The following is a 15191-nucleotide window of genomic DNA, read 5'->3' on the forward strand; positions in this document are numbered from 1 at the left end:
GAATTAAAAAAAACAACTTGTTAATGAATCTAATCGGGCTCGAGATACAAACAATTAATGGTAACTTGGAAGGAAAAGCCACGAGGATTTTAGACAGAAAATGTCAGGCAGTTATGGAGTGGTGGAAGGACAGTTTGATGATGTTGATGACGAAGTGTATGATATATATTTATGTCAAATGTATATTTTGATTTTCAGAGTAATCCTGAATAGTTTTATACAAAAGTCATATTTATGTCAGTGGTATTTTCATATGTTGTGCAATATGTGCAATATTCTCGTTTGATCATGTTGATGTAAGCTATGCCTGTCCACTTTTCAAATATATATGTGTATATACATGTATTAAACAAATGTGTTATTGTACACTACAATCTTTTATTTGCTATAATTTATTTATGTTCATAGATGTTATACTACAAAAAATGAGTTTCACACGTTTGGTGTAACAAAGCAACTGGGTTTTGAAACCAATGAATACAAAGATAACATAGCGGATGATGATGTTGATGACGATGAAGATTATGAAGATGACGATGATTTTTATGACTGGGATGGATGTTCGGGAAATTTTACCAAAAAGTATAATGCTGTTAATGCCCATACATCACAGGTTTGTACTCACAAACAAATGTCAAGATTCTGTAAAGGCACAACTTCAGATAACCTTGCAGATATTGCACATTTAATGTGTTGAATTAGTATGTATAAACATGTATTGCAGCCCAATGCTAACCCACCGAAACGGCAACATCAGAAAATGACAGCATATCAACCTGCAGAAAAAACTTTAAGTAAATTTGTGGAGAAGATAAATGTAGGTGAGCATTGTTTTTTAAATATATGTGGAATTTAAATGTTATGTCCAGTAGGTTTTTTCTGCATAGTTATCAACAATATACCTGTTACAAAGATTTCGGTGAATTTTAGAGAAGTATGAGGGCCCAGTTTTACCAAATGCAGCAGCATCAGCGTTAGTTCATGCTGGAAGAAAAATGGACACTGACAGGTATATGTACATTTTATCTGTTACTCATGATGATATTGTCATATCTTATTTCATTCATATGTCATTTTCTGGGGATAAGTAACTTACTAAAAATTTGATTTTTTATTAGAACAAAATCCAAGGATAAGAAGGACCGGGCTACAGCGGAGCAGGTGATGGACCCTCGGACAAGGATGATTCTCTTCAAGTTCCTGCAGCGAGGACTGATTGCTGAAATCAATGGCTGTATCAGTACAGGCAAAGAGGCTAATGTGTACCATGCTACCACACAAAATCAAGGCGATAGAGCAATCAAGGTACAGGGCACTGCATGTATGTCAAGTGTAATGTGTATTTCTTTTTAACATATTTAAGGCTACTTGTATTTGATTTGATTTTGTTTTAGATGCATAATATGGAGACTATGACCTTAAAGATCAGAAACAGCAGTTTAGTGCTGTACACTTTAATATTTAAGTATGTTACAGCCATAAGAGTTGACAATTTTTTGCTTAAGATCTGTTTCATTTCTTCTTTAGGTATACAAGACTTCCATTCTTGTCTTTAAAGACAGGGACAAATATGTCACAGGAGAGTTTAGATTTCGTCATGGATACTGTAAACACAATCCAAGGAAAATGGTGAGAACATGGGCCGAAAAAGAGATGCGTAACTTAAGCAGGTAAGTTTTTGTCTTTGAGATTGGGTCATATTACCGTTTGATTTGAATGAATTGTTTTTTTCTGTAAAATTCTTTCTTCTCTTCTATCAGCACTGTCTAAGAAACTGCTGCTTCTTTTCTTCTTCAGAATGTACCAGGCAGGATTACCTTGTCCAGAACCAATATTTCTTAAAAGTCATGTTCTAGTTATGAGATTTATTGGCACTGATGGATGGTAAGTGTGAGGATTTTCATGTGGGTTACTAATATATATAATTTCTTGGATCTAGATTTTCTTATGATCAACTTCTAAAGAAAGGAATGTAAAAATGAAAATTACTATGTATTGTCCCAACACCCCCGATATCTGTACCTTTCTTTAGTCATCAAATTGAATGCCTTTTTAAAGGATGCCTTCATTTTAATGTTGTTTAGCCTCGGACTAGAATGTCTCGACGTCATTGGATGAATCGCGTCACGTGGTTGCCTCATAAATTTCTTTACAGGGCAAGCGTCAAAATTTAAACGGCAACATGGCGGACGTAACGTTATTTGAGCTGATTTTTTTACACAAACGTTCGACCATACCTTTAATTTTTAAGCCCCAAAATATTTAGAGTGACCCCCCTTTGCCCGTGACGTAATATTATGATCCTACAATAGCATCGAGGTTTGCACAAACAACTGACGAGGAAGGTAAAAAATTAGAGAATTAAGCTATGAATTTAATCGTTATATATTATCTTTTTGTTTGTTTACATATCAAACTGTAGGTCCTTGACAAAACAAAACACTTATTAGGTTCGTTACTGACTGTTTACAGAAATTTGTGGTGTCGGTAAAGTCCATAGAAGGCTCGGCTCCGCCTCGCCTTCTATGGACTTTACCGACCCCACAAATTTCTGTAAACAGTCAGTAATGAACCTAATAAGTAATATTATAGAGTGGTTAAATGGCACATTTAACTGACCCTTGCTGTATAAGGAGATATTTCTCTTTACCAATTCCACTTTGATTCTACATTTAATCAATTCTTGTGTCTCTTGCTATAAAATCAATGGATTCTTATTGGTATTGAAAAACAACAAATATTACAGAAGGTGTTTCTTAAAGATGAAGATTTGTTGTAGGCCTGCACCCCTGTTGAAGGACTGTGATATATCAGAAACAAAGGCACGAGAACTTTATCTGGAGTGTATTCACATCATACGTACCTTGTACCACACCTGTCGACTAATCCATGCTGATCTCAGTGAATTCAACATGCTGTAAGTTAGTAAATGGATAATGGCTTGCTATACAAATGCTTTGATAGAACAATGTCTAATATGAATGCATGAACCAGTATAATGAGAAAACCAATATCAACCAATAGGAGGCTTGTCTTTCTAACTAAACATACAAAATATAATTTCAACTACCTTTTCATAATATTTAAAAAAGAGGGATTAATTCATCTATTTTGAATGTTTTTACAATGTGTGTGTTAAATGTTTTGAGAGCTATCGCTGGTACATACTCTGTTTGCAGTTTATTAGTTGTTCCTATTTTTAGATACCATGATGGAGGAGTATATGTAATTGATGTCTCACAGTCAGTGGAGCATGACCATCCCTGTGCTTTGGAATTTTTGAGAAAGGATTGCACAAACGTAACAGGTCAGTTGAAGGATTTTTTTTGTTAAAATCAACTTTAATAAGCAAACACTTTAATTACGGTTTGTAAAAACTACTGGTAATTTGTGCAGTTGAGGCTTTATTAATTTTGTTTATTGTGCATTTACGTTATGTTTTCATGTAGTAGCTCATATTAACAAGTATTTACTTCTGATTGGTACTTGCAAAAGTTGCCAATATACTGTGCATGTAAAAAATTGGTTTACTATATCCTGTACAAAGACTCAAACTTTTGAATGAGTATTGATACAATGATGCTCTTCCAGAGTTCTTTAAAAAGAAAAATGTGAGCACACTGACAGTGAAAGAGCTGTTTGACTTTGTGACGGATGCCACAATCACAGAGGACAACATTGACCTCTATCTGGAGAAGGTCATGACCTTGGCCTCTGAGCGAAGTACTGATGACATCACAGAGCAGCAGAAAGTTGACGAGGAGGTAAAAACAATCCAAAGTCCAATGACTGTCAGCTAAACATCAACATTTTTTATTTAAAAGAATTCTCTCTTCTTGAATTTTAACAAAGTTTTGATGTGTATATTATTGCAGGTGTTTAAGCATTCTTTTATTCCAAGAAATTTGGATGAAGTGATTGACTTTGAGCGGGATGTTATTCTGGCTAAGGAAGGGCAGACAGAAGGGGTATGTGAAGTTTTGTGCATACAGAGAAACTGTGATATTAAAATAAGAACCAAACTTTGTGTATCAGTGGATTGAATATCTTGCAAATATTTTTTTTATTATTATTATACAGAATTAACTTAAAATTTGTGCCCATGTTTGATCAGGCAAAGGTTTTTTACATGTATAAAGTTCAGTTTTTACCTATGATTTCAACTACCAGTATGTATTACAGATAGGAAAAACATTTATATTTTCATATTCTTAATAAGAGTTACCTATTTTTTCATCCAGAAAGTACATGTAATTAAGAGTTGTTACTTTTTTGTGCATTTCAGATGCTGTATCACACTCTAACAGGTTTGCAAGAGAATCTGGAAGGAGTTAGAACTGTAAGTTATCTCCCCTTGAGTGTGTTTAGTATTTTTACTGATTTTTACTGATATCCTTAACCAGTCTGATTAAAACTATCCCCTTCTCCTACAGTGTTCAGCCTGACAACTGTAGGAGAAGGGGGATGGTTTTAATCAGACTGTCCTCTCTCTCTCTCTCTCTCTCTCTCTCTCTCTCTCTCTCTCTCTCTCTCTCTCTCTCTCTCTGTGTGTGAAGTGTTCTTAAAGAATTGTCTTGCAATGTAAAATTAATTTTTCTTGATACCCATCAACAGTAGAACCTATAAATGTTAAGTTTGATACATATAACTCAGTGAATATTTTACAGCAACCAGCATTATTAGCTGAGAATGAAGAGAATAAGTCAAAGAGTGATGAAAATGAGAGTGACGAAGAAGAGAGTGGATCCGACAGTGACAATGAAGAGGAAGAAGAGGAGGAGGATGGAGAGGGAGATAACTCTAAAAAGAAGTCCATCACCCGTCCAAAAAATGAAACTGCAGAAGACAGAAGAGTAAGTTTACAAACACTTGTAAATCTAGTACATTATTTGATATATCAGTTGTTCATTTGCATACAAGTATTACGTTCATGTATGAGCATGGGATATTTTGGTGTTGCAGGAAAGGAAAAAAGAGGTGAAAGAGGAAAAGCGGGAAAAGAGGAAAAACAAAATCCCAAAACATGTCAAAAAGCGAAAGGAAAAAATTGGCAAACAGGGCAAGAAAACGTGATGTCTATTATGACATGAAAATGAATCTCCATGCAATCTGCATACTCTTTGTCACAGGAGTTAGGCAGAGGCCAAGGTATCGGTAGGTGGATTGCCAGAGCCCAAGATGGATGGACCGCCACAATAAAGAGTCACCACCAAGAAAGCTCTCAGTGCTGTCAAGTTGCTCAGTTTCTTTGACATGGATGCTGGAGTACGGAGAATTTCTGTTCCATCTGGACTATGAAAGATTTATATTATTAAATATCAACATACATTTCAACACACATTTGTGAGTTTATATCTTATGGAAAACAATCTGTATGTTCATGCAAAATATGTTGATTGAAATTTATTGAAGTCTAAAAATTTTTAGACCAAAATATATGGTTCAGGTTAAGCCCACACATAGTATTGAAACATTATCAAAATAGATTATAAATAGTTGTAATTGCTATATTTTGTTTGTGTTGTACAAACTTATTGCTAGCGCTCTCGAGCGCTAGCAACTACGTTAGTCTTTTGCACTGGAATACGCATGCTCGACTCCATAGTGGGGGGTTCTGGGAATACTTTACTACTGTAGATAAACTGTACGATTTGAATTTCGTTTTATCATATTCACATGAAGTTTTATTGTAAAAGTCAAGAAGTAACAGTAGCTAAAGGTCTTATACGTTATATTCAATATTATAATAGATAGCTTACTTTATCTTAAATTCCTTCAAGCTTTGAAAACAACTTGGGATATGTTTTCCGAGCTTGCCGGAAAGGCCCGAGAAGATATGATTGCTACAAAAACAGTACCAATGGTTCTTGAAAATTTTCACCTCGAAATTGAAATTACAGTAGCTACAGAATCAACACAGTCAATAAGCTATGCCATTGCCGATGTGACGTCCACTCTAGATTCACAATTTTAAATTGAGACCCCACTCTAGCACAATTACAGTAGGTTACACCACTGTACGTGCCTTCCTATTGTTAATTAATCGATTCAGAAATTTAAACCAATGTTTTAGAAATCTGCTTCTGTGTTTTACGATGGCTACAGCGCTAGCTCATCAATCTTTTTAAAAGATAAGCTTGTAAATGAATAATATTATGCCTCTTGTTAATGAATGCGTCATTGCATTAAAAAAATTATTGTATCACTAACATTTTATACATGTAAGTATGGTTTGCTCTTTGTGGTATTGAAATGTTCTTTTTTTAGTCTAATAAATTTTTGAAAATAAAACTTTTGTTTACCCTGGTTACTTATTTGAATTACACCAATCTATTTGACTGCCGTTAGATAATTGTAATATTGATACAACTCGAATAATTTGAAGAAAGAGCTAACATTTTCATTTCAAGCGTCCAAATAACATTGATCGTGTATACCAAAGTTTACTGTCAAAAGTCTTGAAAAGATTTGCACATGTTTTAGGTGCAACTAACGATGATCTCGTGGATATGGACACAGATTAAAAAGCATAGAAGAAAATTAGTCTATGGCGGAGTTCTCATTGGTGGTAAAACATCATTATTTTAAAACTTGCGCCACTTGATGTAGTGTAACACAATTTTTCATGAGCATATCTGAGTTGCCAATGACGGATGAGACAACTCTGTTAATACTTGATATTGATATAATGATTCATGAATTCTATTTGATATGGTGATACTATTCATAACGAAAAGTTTTCTACATTTGCGACCAGACCCATGATCGTAATGACAATGGTTTTGTTGAGTACTACATATAGCCCACGCCCCCCATTCCCACGCCTTTTTGTTTTAATTTTTAAACCACCTCGCTGATTACTGCCAGAAAGTTTTTAATTATATCAATAGATGGGTATGCTCACATTTTAATTAAAATCAGGTTTGTAATATGGTCCCTTTTTACAAGAAGAAATATGAAACAATTTTTCTCTGCATGTATTACACAAAAATGTTTATTAGTTTCAACAGAACATTGAATTTTAGGAATACAAAATATACATTGTCATACTAATTTACAGTTATTCATTTTATCAGAGAAGCAATTCTTAAGTCCTATAAGATTTTTTTACTTATAGTTTGTCCCAAATTATTGTATCCATCACATTTGCACATTTGAACAATTTTTAATAAAAATACACACACCTGTATAAGAAATGAAATTGAAATAGATGAAAAGGAAAATTTCGGAGATATCTTCATCAACATTTGTCATTCAATCATTTTTCACTTGAAAAATTCATAGGAACTAACACAGATTTCTGATGGAGATTCATAATGTGAAATATTAACATCTTTTCTCCATTTGGAAGTCACTCGGAGTACGTGCACAATTTCTCAACATTATCATCCTGGTACTTTTCATGTCATTTGCAATGCAAAATACCCATAAACTTTTTATTTTTGGTTGTGTATTGAAACCTGAAGGGATAGAGGGGGTGTTTCAAAACAGATAATCTTGACTTTTTCACCCTAGTGTATGGATGTAGTTTTGGCACAAAGGTATTTATGATTATCAAAATATCAAGCAAAAGGTGGAAGCAGAAACTTGTGACAGAGTATAACTAGTTTATGCAAAATTTACTGCTGCAAAAAAACCTAATGAAGCTCTCTGTGTCTGAAAACCAATCTGTATGAATATATTTCTCCTTTTGAAGGTGTTTATATGGCATATAGATATGCACATAAAAGAATAAAGGAAATACAAGAGAAGGAAGCCAGTGAATGTTTGACCCATGCACGGTAACTGATAGATTTTGCTATTAACATAAGCTTTCATGTCTGAAATTAATATTGACGCAGTGATTTTTTTGCCACAGAAATCTTGATTATGTGAATTTAGAGAATATTACCGTATTATTGATGTATGTTTATAATTCATTTGGAAATGTTCTAAATAATCTTTTCATGCTTCTGGTTGTAGGAGGCAGCATCATTTTGACAGCAACCAGAGAACATGCAATATGACAGGTAGGTTTTACTGTGTGGTACTTAAATTTGATAATTGTGATATTAAAACTTGATATTCTGAGTGTGTGAAGTAGTTTTAATGTCCCTTGTTGCAATATCAAGGGATCTAGTTATTGAACCAATATGCCATATGCAGTCTGACTAGGATTTTTGGGAGTTAATTTAATCAATTCTCCTATGCAGTTACTCAGGCAAACCGAAAGTGAAACAGTGTTTGGACCTAAGCACAAATCAACACCCCTGACAACATTTAGTTCTAATCAATAAATTCGATGTAATGAGTTCTTAAGCATTGTTTTTCACATCTTCGCAAGCAAATATGTGTTTTTCAAGGAAACTAATTTATAGATACCTTGTAAATAGTCAGATTTTAAATGGTACAAACAATTTAGATATTTTTTTAAGTCGTACATTTTATGTATTCCTACACCAGAGTTCAATATAGTCTCGTTCAACCAGACGCTCGGCTGTCTCGGTAAATCTCCGACAAGCAGAGAGTGTCTCTTGCTTGTCGGAGATTAACGGAGATTAGAGTTTAATTTTGCTTGGATCCATACAATTTCTCATAACTATTTTGATTACTGATACGTAGTTTGATGGAATAATTCTTTGAATATTACACAACATGATTGATATTGGATTTTCACTAAATTCCTGTAGGAGAATTCATATTATAAAAAATGTGCGTAATTCAAATACTTATAGGAATTTATTTGCCATACATGCAAAATAACATACCGTTGATTTTAGAATAAATAATAATCGATAAAATCAACTCCCGTCAGTACTTTGATTTAAACTGAGATTTCCATTTTTGATGCATGCACAATTAAAGTCCATAATGAATTGCAGTGCTTTCAATGGTGCCTAATTTACGAGAAATCCTGCAGCAACTGTTTGACACAGAATCAATAACAGACACTCTGAAATCCAAGTAAGTACATTATATATTCTCTGTTTACAATTACAGTCTGCATTCCCTGTAGATAAAGCAATGAAGCAAAATTTAACCTTTGTTTCAATTAATCTGTACAGGACAACAATGTCCTGACAGGACAACAATGGTGTAAAGAAGTACTCTTCGTATGCTCAGCAGAGAAATTCTTTCTGTGCATCTGCCATCTGTATTTTTGCTCTTTCCTCTTAACAGATTTTGGGAATTGTGTGTTGCCCCTCTGTGTTTTATTTAATTCTTGTAGGCTTAATCATAAGATAATCAGTTTTCCAGGATTATAAATATTGAGTTGGCTTTTTTTGTTCGTGGCATTTTAATTAAACTGGCTTTTTTCAGAAGAGTTATGGCCCTTGGATCATTACTTTTCCCCCAGACTTTTATATAAAATCAATTGATGGCTTTGTGTATATTTACTTAATTTCAGCAGATTTATAGATAAAATCAAACTATAGTACTATGTGAATGTGACTTAAATCAAGAATGATATACAGTGTCCTAAAACAGCTGTTGACAATTGAATAAACTAATATTTTTACTCTTTTTTTGTGTTGCCGACTTTCATAGTATCAATTATAGTATATAGTATTCATAGTAATGCTGGTTCAATTTCAAAATTTTCAAACTATGTAGATAGGTTTTGGTACTTGTACTGTATAAGACTACTGGTACATGTACATGTGTTTAGTTGACAGATCTTATTCTAAGATGAGAACATTTTAAATGAATGCAGCATCTTAATTTTTATTGATATACTTATCTAATGTAATTCACTAACTGCAGATTTTATAAATATTTTCAATCATTTTTCAGTCCCAGCAACAAGCTAGAGCTATGGGAAGAATTGAAAATTTTGAGTAAGTTGTAAGAAAAAGTATATAAGAAATACATTTGCTACTTTGCTAGTTAGTGTTAAATATTTGCCAGTTAAATACATCTTTTTCTTTTAATAATACCACAAAGAATTTAAGATCTCCCAAAATTTTTGCAGTTTAAGGCTACATGTATATGCACGTACATTTGTATTTTCTTTTATAATAAGTGAATTTGAAATTATTTTTTCAACTAAGGCGTGACAAGGATGGTTTGTGTGGTGTATGCCTGTAGTATAATGTCCCTCCTGGTTAGAATCCAGTTAAATGTGATTGGTGGATACATCTACCTACAGAATAACAATACCTCTACTCATAACAGCGAGGTAAGTGCATTAGTACCCATATACATGTACATGTGCAATTAGATTTGGCAATCATCTTTCATTGGTGTTAGTTTTCATAGCTCTATGTACACTCTACCTGTATAAACAATTCAACAATAGAAAATAGTAACATGTACCGGTATGTGGAACTTGATATATAGAATTCATAGTTACAAGGAAATTTTAGTGTGCATTTTCCCTAATCTTTCATATTTTGACAGTTTTCTTTCATTGATATGCATGTAAGGAAATGTGGTGAAAAGGGGCTTAAATTTAATGTTCCCATGACTTCTCTGGAGAATAGAGTACCTGGTCCCTTTAACATATTGGTCCATGTACCCGGTACATGTGCCCTTATTGCTACATAAATGTGCATGTAACTGCAGTATTGATTGTCTGTCATAAATATAAAGGTCTGTTACCCGATACTTATTTTTATGTTGATATATTCTACATGTATATCATCACTGTTTTAGAAACCAGAAGGTGCACCAGGGCAAACACCAGTACGTGTCATACCAAAGCCAGCCCAGGAGAAGTACCTGTCGGAGATCAAGCACTTCATGGATAAAGGTAACCTTTGGATATCAAGATGAAACTTAGAAATTAAAGTGGATTCTTGATATATTCATACAAAATGTTTTAAAATGTTTTAAAAGTAAGTTTCTGTTGTTGAATGTCATAATATTCCATTTTAGGCATCTGTCAGCTTGGTGAACTCATTAAATCTGCTGTGAAGAAAGAAATTTCAAGGTAATTGTATATTTAATTTGGTATATCTAACCAAATGAAGTATTGAAGACATTACATGTTTTATAACTACTGCTATTAAATCTGTAATCTACATGTACAATTATGCATAGTTCATGAAGAAATTCTTGCATGTCTTGAAGCATTTCTCTGAAAGAGCGGCTAACATTTCACAATGTTGAGTCCTGTTTACAACACATCAGAGAGAGGCTGGAAACAAGTCCTGAGATCTCCAATTTGTCTTCTCCAACCCTACAGTTGTGTCCTTACATGTTTCCACCAGAAAACTCTGTAAGTGCTGTGAGTGTCACAATTCTCTCTCTCTCTCTCTCTCTCTCTGAAGTCAACTCTTGAGATTACTAGAAATTTTTTAGAGAGTGAAAAATTTGTTGTTTTTTGATTTGAATTTTTCAGTATATGATTGATGCTGATATATGTACATACTAGTAAAGTGTATATGTAATGGTACATGTGCGTCAAAAGAGTTTTCTTCTAACTTTTCTCTCTTAACATTTAGGCCACTCAAGGTACAGATGAAATTCATGAAGGCCTCATGCAAGAAACTAGAGATATTTTAGAAAGGTACATTAATTTTATATAACTAGTAGTTTATGTGTAGAAAAAAGGATTTCGGTAAACAATTTTCAGTTTCGGGTACATTATATCATCAGATGATGGAATTCCTGAATCATTGTTTTGATATTTGTTGGTTGTTTATTTACAACAGTGCTGACTTTCATATCGTACTGAAAACAAGTCTTGACAGAGGATTCCAGAAACTGCTAGACTTACTTGCTGAGAGTTACAAAACAAATCTACAGTCTGGTGACCCAAATAGCAGGTACAGTGTAATTACATGTATTTCTATTAATAATGAGGGAAGTATAACTGTCACATTTGGTTTCTCTGTAAAGAGGGCTGTATGGTGAAAGAAGAAGTAAAAGTCTGTTATTATGAACAATATTTAAATAAGAATAACCCTTAAAAGAAGGAATTGTGGAATTTTTCTTTATTGGGATTAGATATTTGTTGAACACCTAGCCTCCTAAAATGTATTTTATTTTGTATTTTGAAGTTTTAGTAACTAGTACTTAGGATATATGTATGCAGTATATTTATAGAAAATTTTCATGACTTTCAGTCACAATACAGAATATTTGCTGGGAGGAATTCCAATGGCAAAGTTGATTCCAATTTTCAATGGCAGCCTGTACAAGCTTTGCAGTGATGCTCCAAATCCACTCCTTCAGGTAAGATTAATCATGATCAGTTTGTCTTCAATGCAGACTTTGATTCCAATACCTAAGCATTTAGAATTTAATTCAGTCAGTTCAGTTACTTGTATTTTCTTTCAGACATTTAAAAACCAATTTCTTTGTTTTACAGGAACTCTTGCTTTTGGAATCGGCCAAGACTTTAGCTGCCAATGTTTATGAGGCATTTAGTCAACCTACTTCATGAGTAGATATTGCAAAAAATGTTCATGAATTTTTTTTATGGGGACTTTAATCTTTTACTGCTAATGTTTATAATTGATCTTACTTGCAATTTTATTTCAAACGAGGGCATTTGTATTAGAACTTGTTATGGAAATCAATGATGATGTTTATTTTAATCACATAAACAATACTTTTTATGAGTACAATATATACCCCGGTAAAAGGAATGCTCCATAATTTTTATTCAAAATCTTTTATAATAGGTGGGATTGCAAATTTTCAAAATGCTTTGAAATGTAAATTATGTTGAATGTAAATTATGTTGTTTAAAATTGTGCATATTGAAGAAAGTGGTTCTGTTGTCTTGACCGGTAATTTGTTACTTTATATTGTAAATCCCATTGCATTCTAGATGCAGGATGAAAGATATTGTAAATCCCATCACATTCTAGATGCAGGATGAAAGATATTGTAAATCCCATCGCATTCTAGATGCAGGATGAAAGAGAACATACTAGTGAATGTGTTAATCAGTAAGCCTGGTGAACTAATGTTGAAAAAGATCATCTTTATTAATGATTTATCATAAGAGTATCTGCTTTTTTATAAGTTTCTGTTGTTCTTACTTGATTTGTATTGTCATTTGAAGAACTGATGCAGTTTTGATGATAATGATTTGTAATAAATATGTTTCTATGTTAAAACAAAAATTATTTTGCTTTCATTTCTTAATAATAATCAATTGGATGAAAAATAATTTTAAAAAAAATATTTAAAATACAATCATGGTCCAGTTTGTTTAATCATATCTTTGATGGAAGTGGAAGAGGAAAAGGAGTTTGCTAGCAAGTGAACGAGCAGTTCTTGACAAACACATATTGTCGGATGCTCATATTCATTACATTTGTATTGGAAACAAATACTCTTACTGCCAACTTGCTGAATATCTTTTTTTATTTTTCATAACTAGCATTAATTTATGCTTTATTCTAATTGGCTCCTCAATTGGAATCCATTGTATTCAAGGTATTAGTGCTCAAGATATGGAAGTTAAACTGTATTTACATGTATAACATGGTCTTTGTGTAAATACCTCCCAAATTCTGAATAGATTTGCTCTCCCATTTATGGATTTTGAATAATAAACAAAAGGAATGGCCATTAGTTTCAGAATTGCCAATCAATTGATTGCCACTCATTCCATCCGACATTTACCAGTTTTTCATATCAAAGTATTTGGGCATATTTGTGTTTTCTCTGACACACAAACACTTTAATAAATTCATCAGTCATGACAACTCATTGACTGGTATCAATTTGGAAGTATAATGTCTATATTTTGTAGTTAAATGATCCTTTAATTTAGATACACAATCATACATGTACTACAGACATTTTTAAAAGGATCAAATTGACACTTGTATAAAGAATTTTATTCTATGATTTAAAATCTATGAAATCTTAACCATTTTTTCATGGATATTTCAGTAGCAGCCACAGAATTCAGATTTGTACACAGTATCAAAGGAACAGGTCTTGTAATAAACAATGCCATTAACAATGTAGGCAAATTGATTTACATTTGAAGTGGCATACAGCTTACATCCTGAAAATGAAAAGAAAATAGCATCATTTCTAGAATGCTGCAAATTAAAAAATTATTTGATTTGCAAAATGATTTGGTAGGTAGGAAAATTAATATTTAGAATGTTCAAAATTGAGATGAAGATTTTACCAGAAATGAAATCGGAACATGAACAGGTTTGATCATTGTATGCAGATCCCTGGGCACAGTTCATAACAATCCACTGCCCATTGGAATGTCGCGACTCGTAAAAACTAAGACCAGTTATCCCCCTTAAGTATGTACAAGGATCTGTGAATTAAAAATTCAGGTCAAGACAATTTTTATATATTGGATACATGTACTATCAAATAACAAAGAGTTGAAGAATCAGTTATAAATTTGTTCCTTAAAGCAGCAGAAAAATGAAAAAAAAATTATAAGAAAACTATAATACATGTACTTTAACATAATTGGATGAATTTATTCTAAGTCAGTATTTATACATTCAGTGTAATTTCCTAAATATAAATTTAACAACATAAAAACTTACTTTCAGCTGTCTGGCCTAACGCTGCTGATACCCCAAGTAGCCATGTAAATGCAACAGCATACATTGTATAAATGGGCTTATTGTAAACAAAAATTACACAGCTCTCAAAATGAACTTTACTCTTACTCCTGATGCTACAGTGAAATAAAACAAAATTTCCAAATTTAGATTTTATATTGAAACTTTATCTGATGGCAAATGGCTAAAAATTGGACAATAAAATCTGGGATTGGTAATGGTCTGAAATGATGCCTGAAGGCAACCATCCATGGCTATTTGTACTGTAATCAGATACACATGTCTGTTGATCAATAAAATGTCAATGATTTAAACTTTTGATGACCAGCAGATTGCCACACATCTGATAAAAGTTATAAACCATATTATTTACAGATGAAATGTGAAATACCGGTAATTAATTTCTGTTGTGACTGTACATCATCATTGGAGCATTATATATACCAGGTCCTCGATATTCAACTGATATATGAATTTTACATTTAATAAACAAAATTTTGGGTAAATATTTTACAAGATTTTGAAGAAATCAGTTTTGAATAGACTGTTTAAAATCTTATTTTAAAGGTCTGAATTTTTGAAATGTATATCTAAATATTTCTGATAGAATAAACAAAAAACATGGGAGGGTTGCTGTTAAGTGACAAACTGATATAAATCAAAGGGAGGCTCATATATGTTATAATAATGTTTTATTCATGGTTCTTA

General features: G+C 32.7%; 2 protein-coding genes and 1 long non-coding RNA gene across 4 annotated transcripts; 2 read left to right on the top strand and 1 right to left on the bottom strand.

Moving 5' to 3' along the window:
- The first annotated feature begins 9 nt into the window (after positions 1-9).
- On the top strand, positions 10-6233 carry LOC105338786 (serine/threonine-protein kinase RIO1). The gene is made up of 14 exons (XM_011444046.4): positions 10-156; positions 409-613; positions 725-821; positions 931-1009; positions 1119-1305; positions 1528-1670; positions 1798-1884; positions 2780-2917; positions 3204-3307; positions 3592-3764; positions 3876-3968; positions 4286-4339; positions 4668-4853; positions 4963-6233. The coding sequence occupies exons 1-14, from the start codon at positions 101-103 to the stop codon at positions 5071-5073; spliced, it is 1713 nt and encodes a 570-aa protein (XP_011442348.2). The 5' UTR covers positions 10-100; the 3' UTR covers positions 5074-6233.
- Positions 6234-6455: 222 nt separating this feature from the next.
- Positions 6456-12862, top strand: LOC105338787 (peroxisomal biogenesis factor 3). Of its 2 annotated transcripts, none has more exons than XM_011444047.4 (13): positions 6456-6568; positions 7697-7781; positions 7963-8009; positions 8862-8943; positions 9775-9818; positions 10032-10159; positions 10636-10732; positions 10858-10912; positions 11053-11209; positions 11427-11491; positions 11637-11750; positions 12051-12159; positions 12296-12862. In XM_011444047.4, the coding sequence occupies exons 1-13, from the start codon at positions 6496-6498 to the stop codon at positions 12368-12370; spliced, it is 1131 nt and encodes a 376-aa protein (XP_011442349.3). In that variant the 5' UTR covers positions 6456-6495; the 3' UTR covers positions 12371-12862. The 2 variants fall into 2 exon arrangements, with proteins under 2 accessions (XP_011442349.3, XP_011442350.3); XM_011444048.4 differs by having other exon boundaries at positions 11053-11200.
- Positions 12863-13765: 903 nt separating this feature from the next.
- LOC136270233 (uncharacterized) lies at positions 13766-14628 on the bottom strand. The gene is made up of 3 exons (XR_010707978.1): positions 14466-14628; positions 14084-14224; positions 13766-13954 (listed from the first exon to the last, which is right to left on the bottom strand). It is a non-coding gene; the product is annotated as an uncharacterized lncRNA (long non-coding RNA).
- Between the last annotated feature and the right edge of the window lie 563 nt (positions 14629-15191).

Source organism: Magallana gigas, chromosome 7 (assembly GCF_963853765.1).
Source record: "Magallana gigas chromosome 7, xbMagGiga1.1, whole genome shotgun sequence".
Taxonomy (NCBI): Eukaryota; Metazoa; Mollusca; class Bivalvia; order Ostreida; family Ostreidae; genus Magallana; species Magallana gigas.

Coding starts and splice junctions, on each gene's coding strand:
- LOC105338786 (XM_011444046.4), top strand. CDS start 101: ATGTCAGGCAGTTATGGAGTGGTGGAAGGACAGTTTGATGATGTTGAT. Junction 614..724: donor TTAATGCCCATACATCACAG/GTTTGTACTCAC, acceptor CATGTATTGCAG/CCCAATGCTAACCCACCGAA. Junction 822..930: donor TGTGGAGAAGATAAATGTAG/GTGAGCATTGTT, acceptor GGTGAATTTTAG/AGAAGTATGAGGGCCCAGTT.
- LOC105338787 (XM_011444047.4), top strand. CDS start 6,496: ATGATCTCGTGGATATGGACACAGATTAAAAAGCATAGAAGAAAATTA. Junction 10,733..10,857: donor CAAGCACTTCATGGATAAAG/GTAACCTTTGGA, acceptor ATTCCATTTTAG/GCATCTGTCAGCTTGGTGAA. Junction 11,751..12,050: donor TCTGGTGACCCAAATAGCAG/GTACAGTGTAAT, acceptor CATGACTTTCAG/TCACAATACAGAATATTTGC.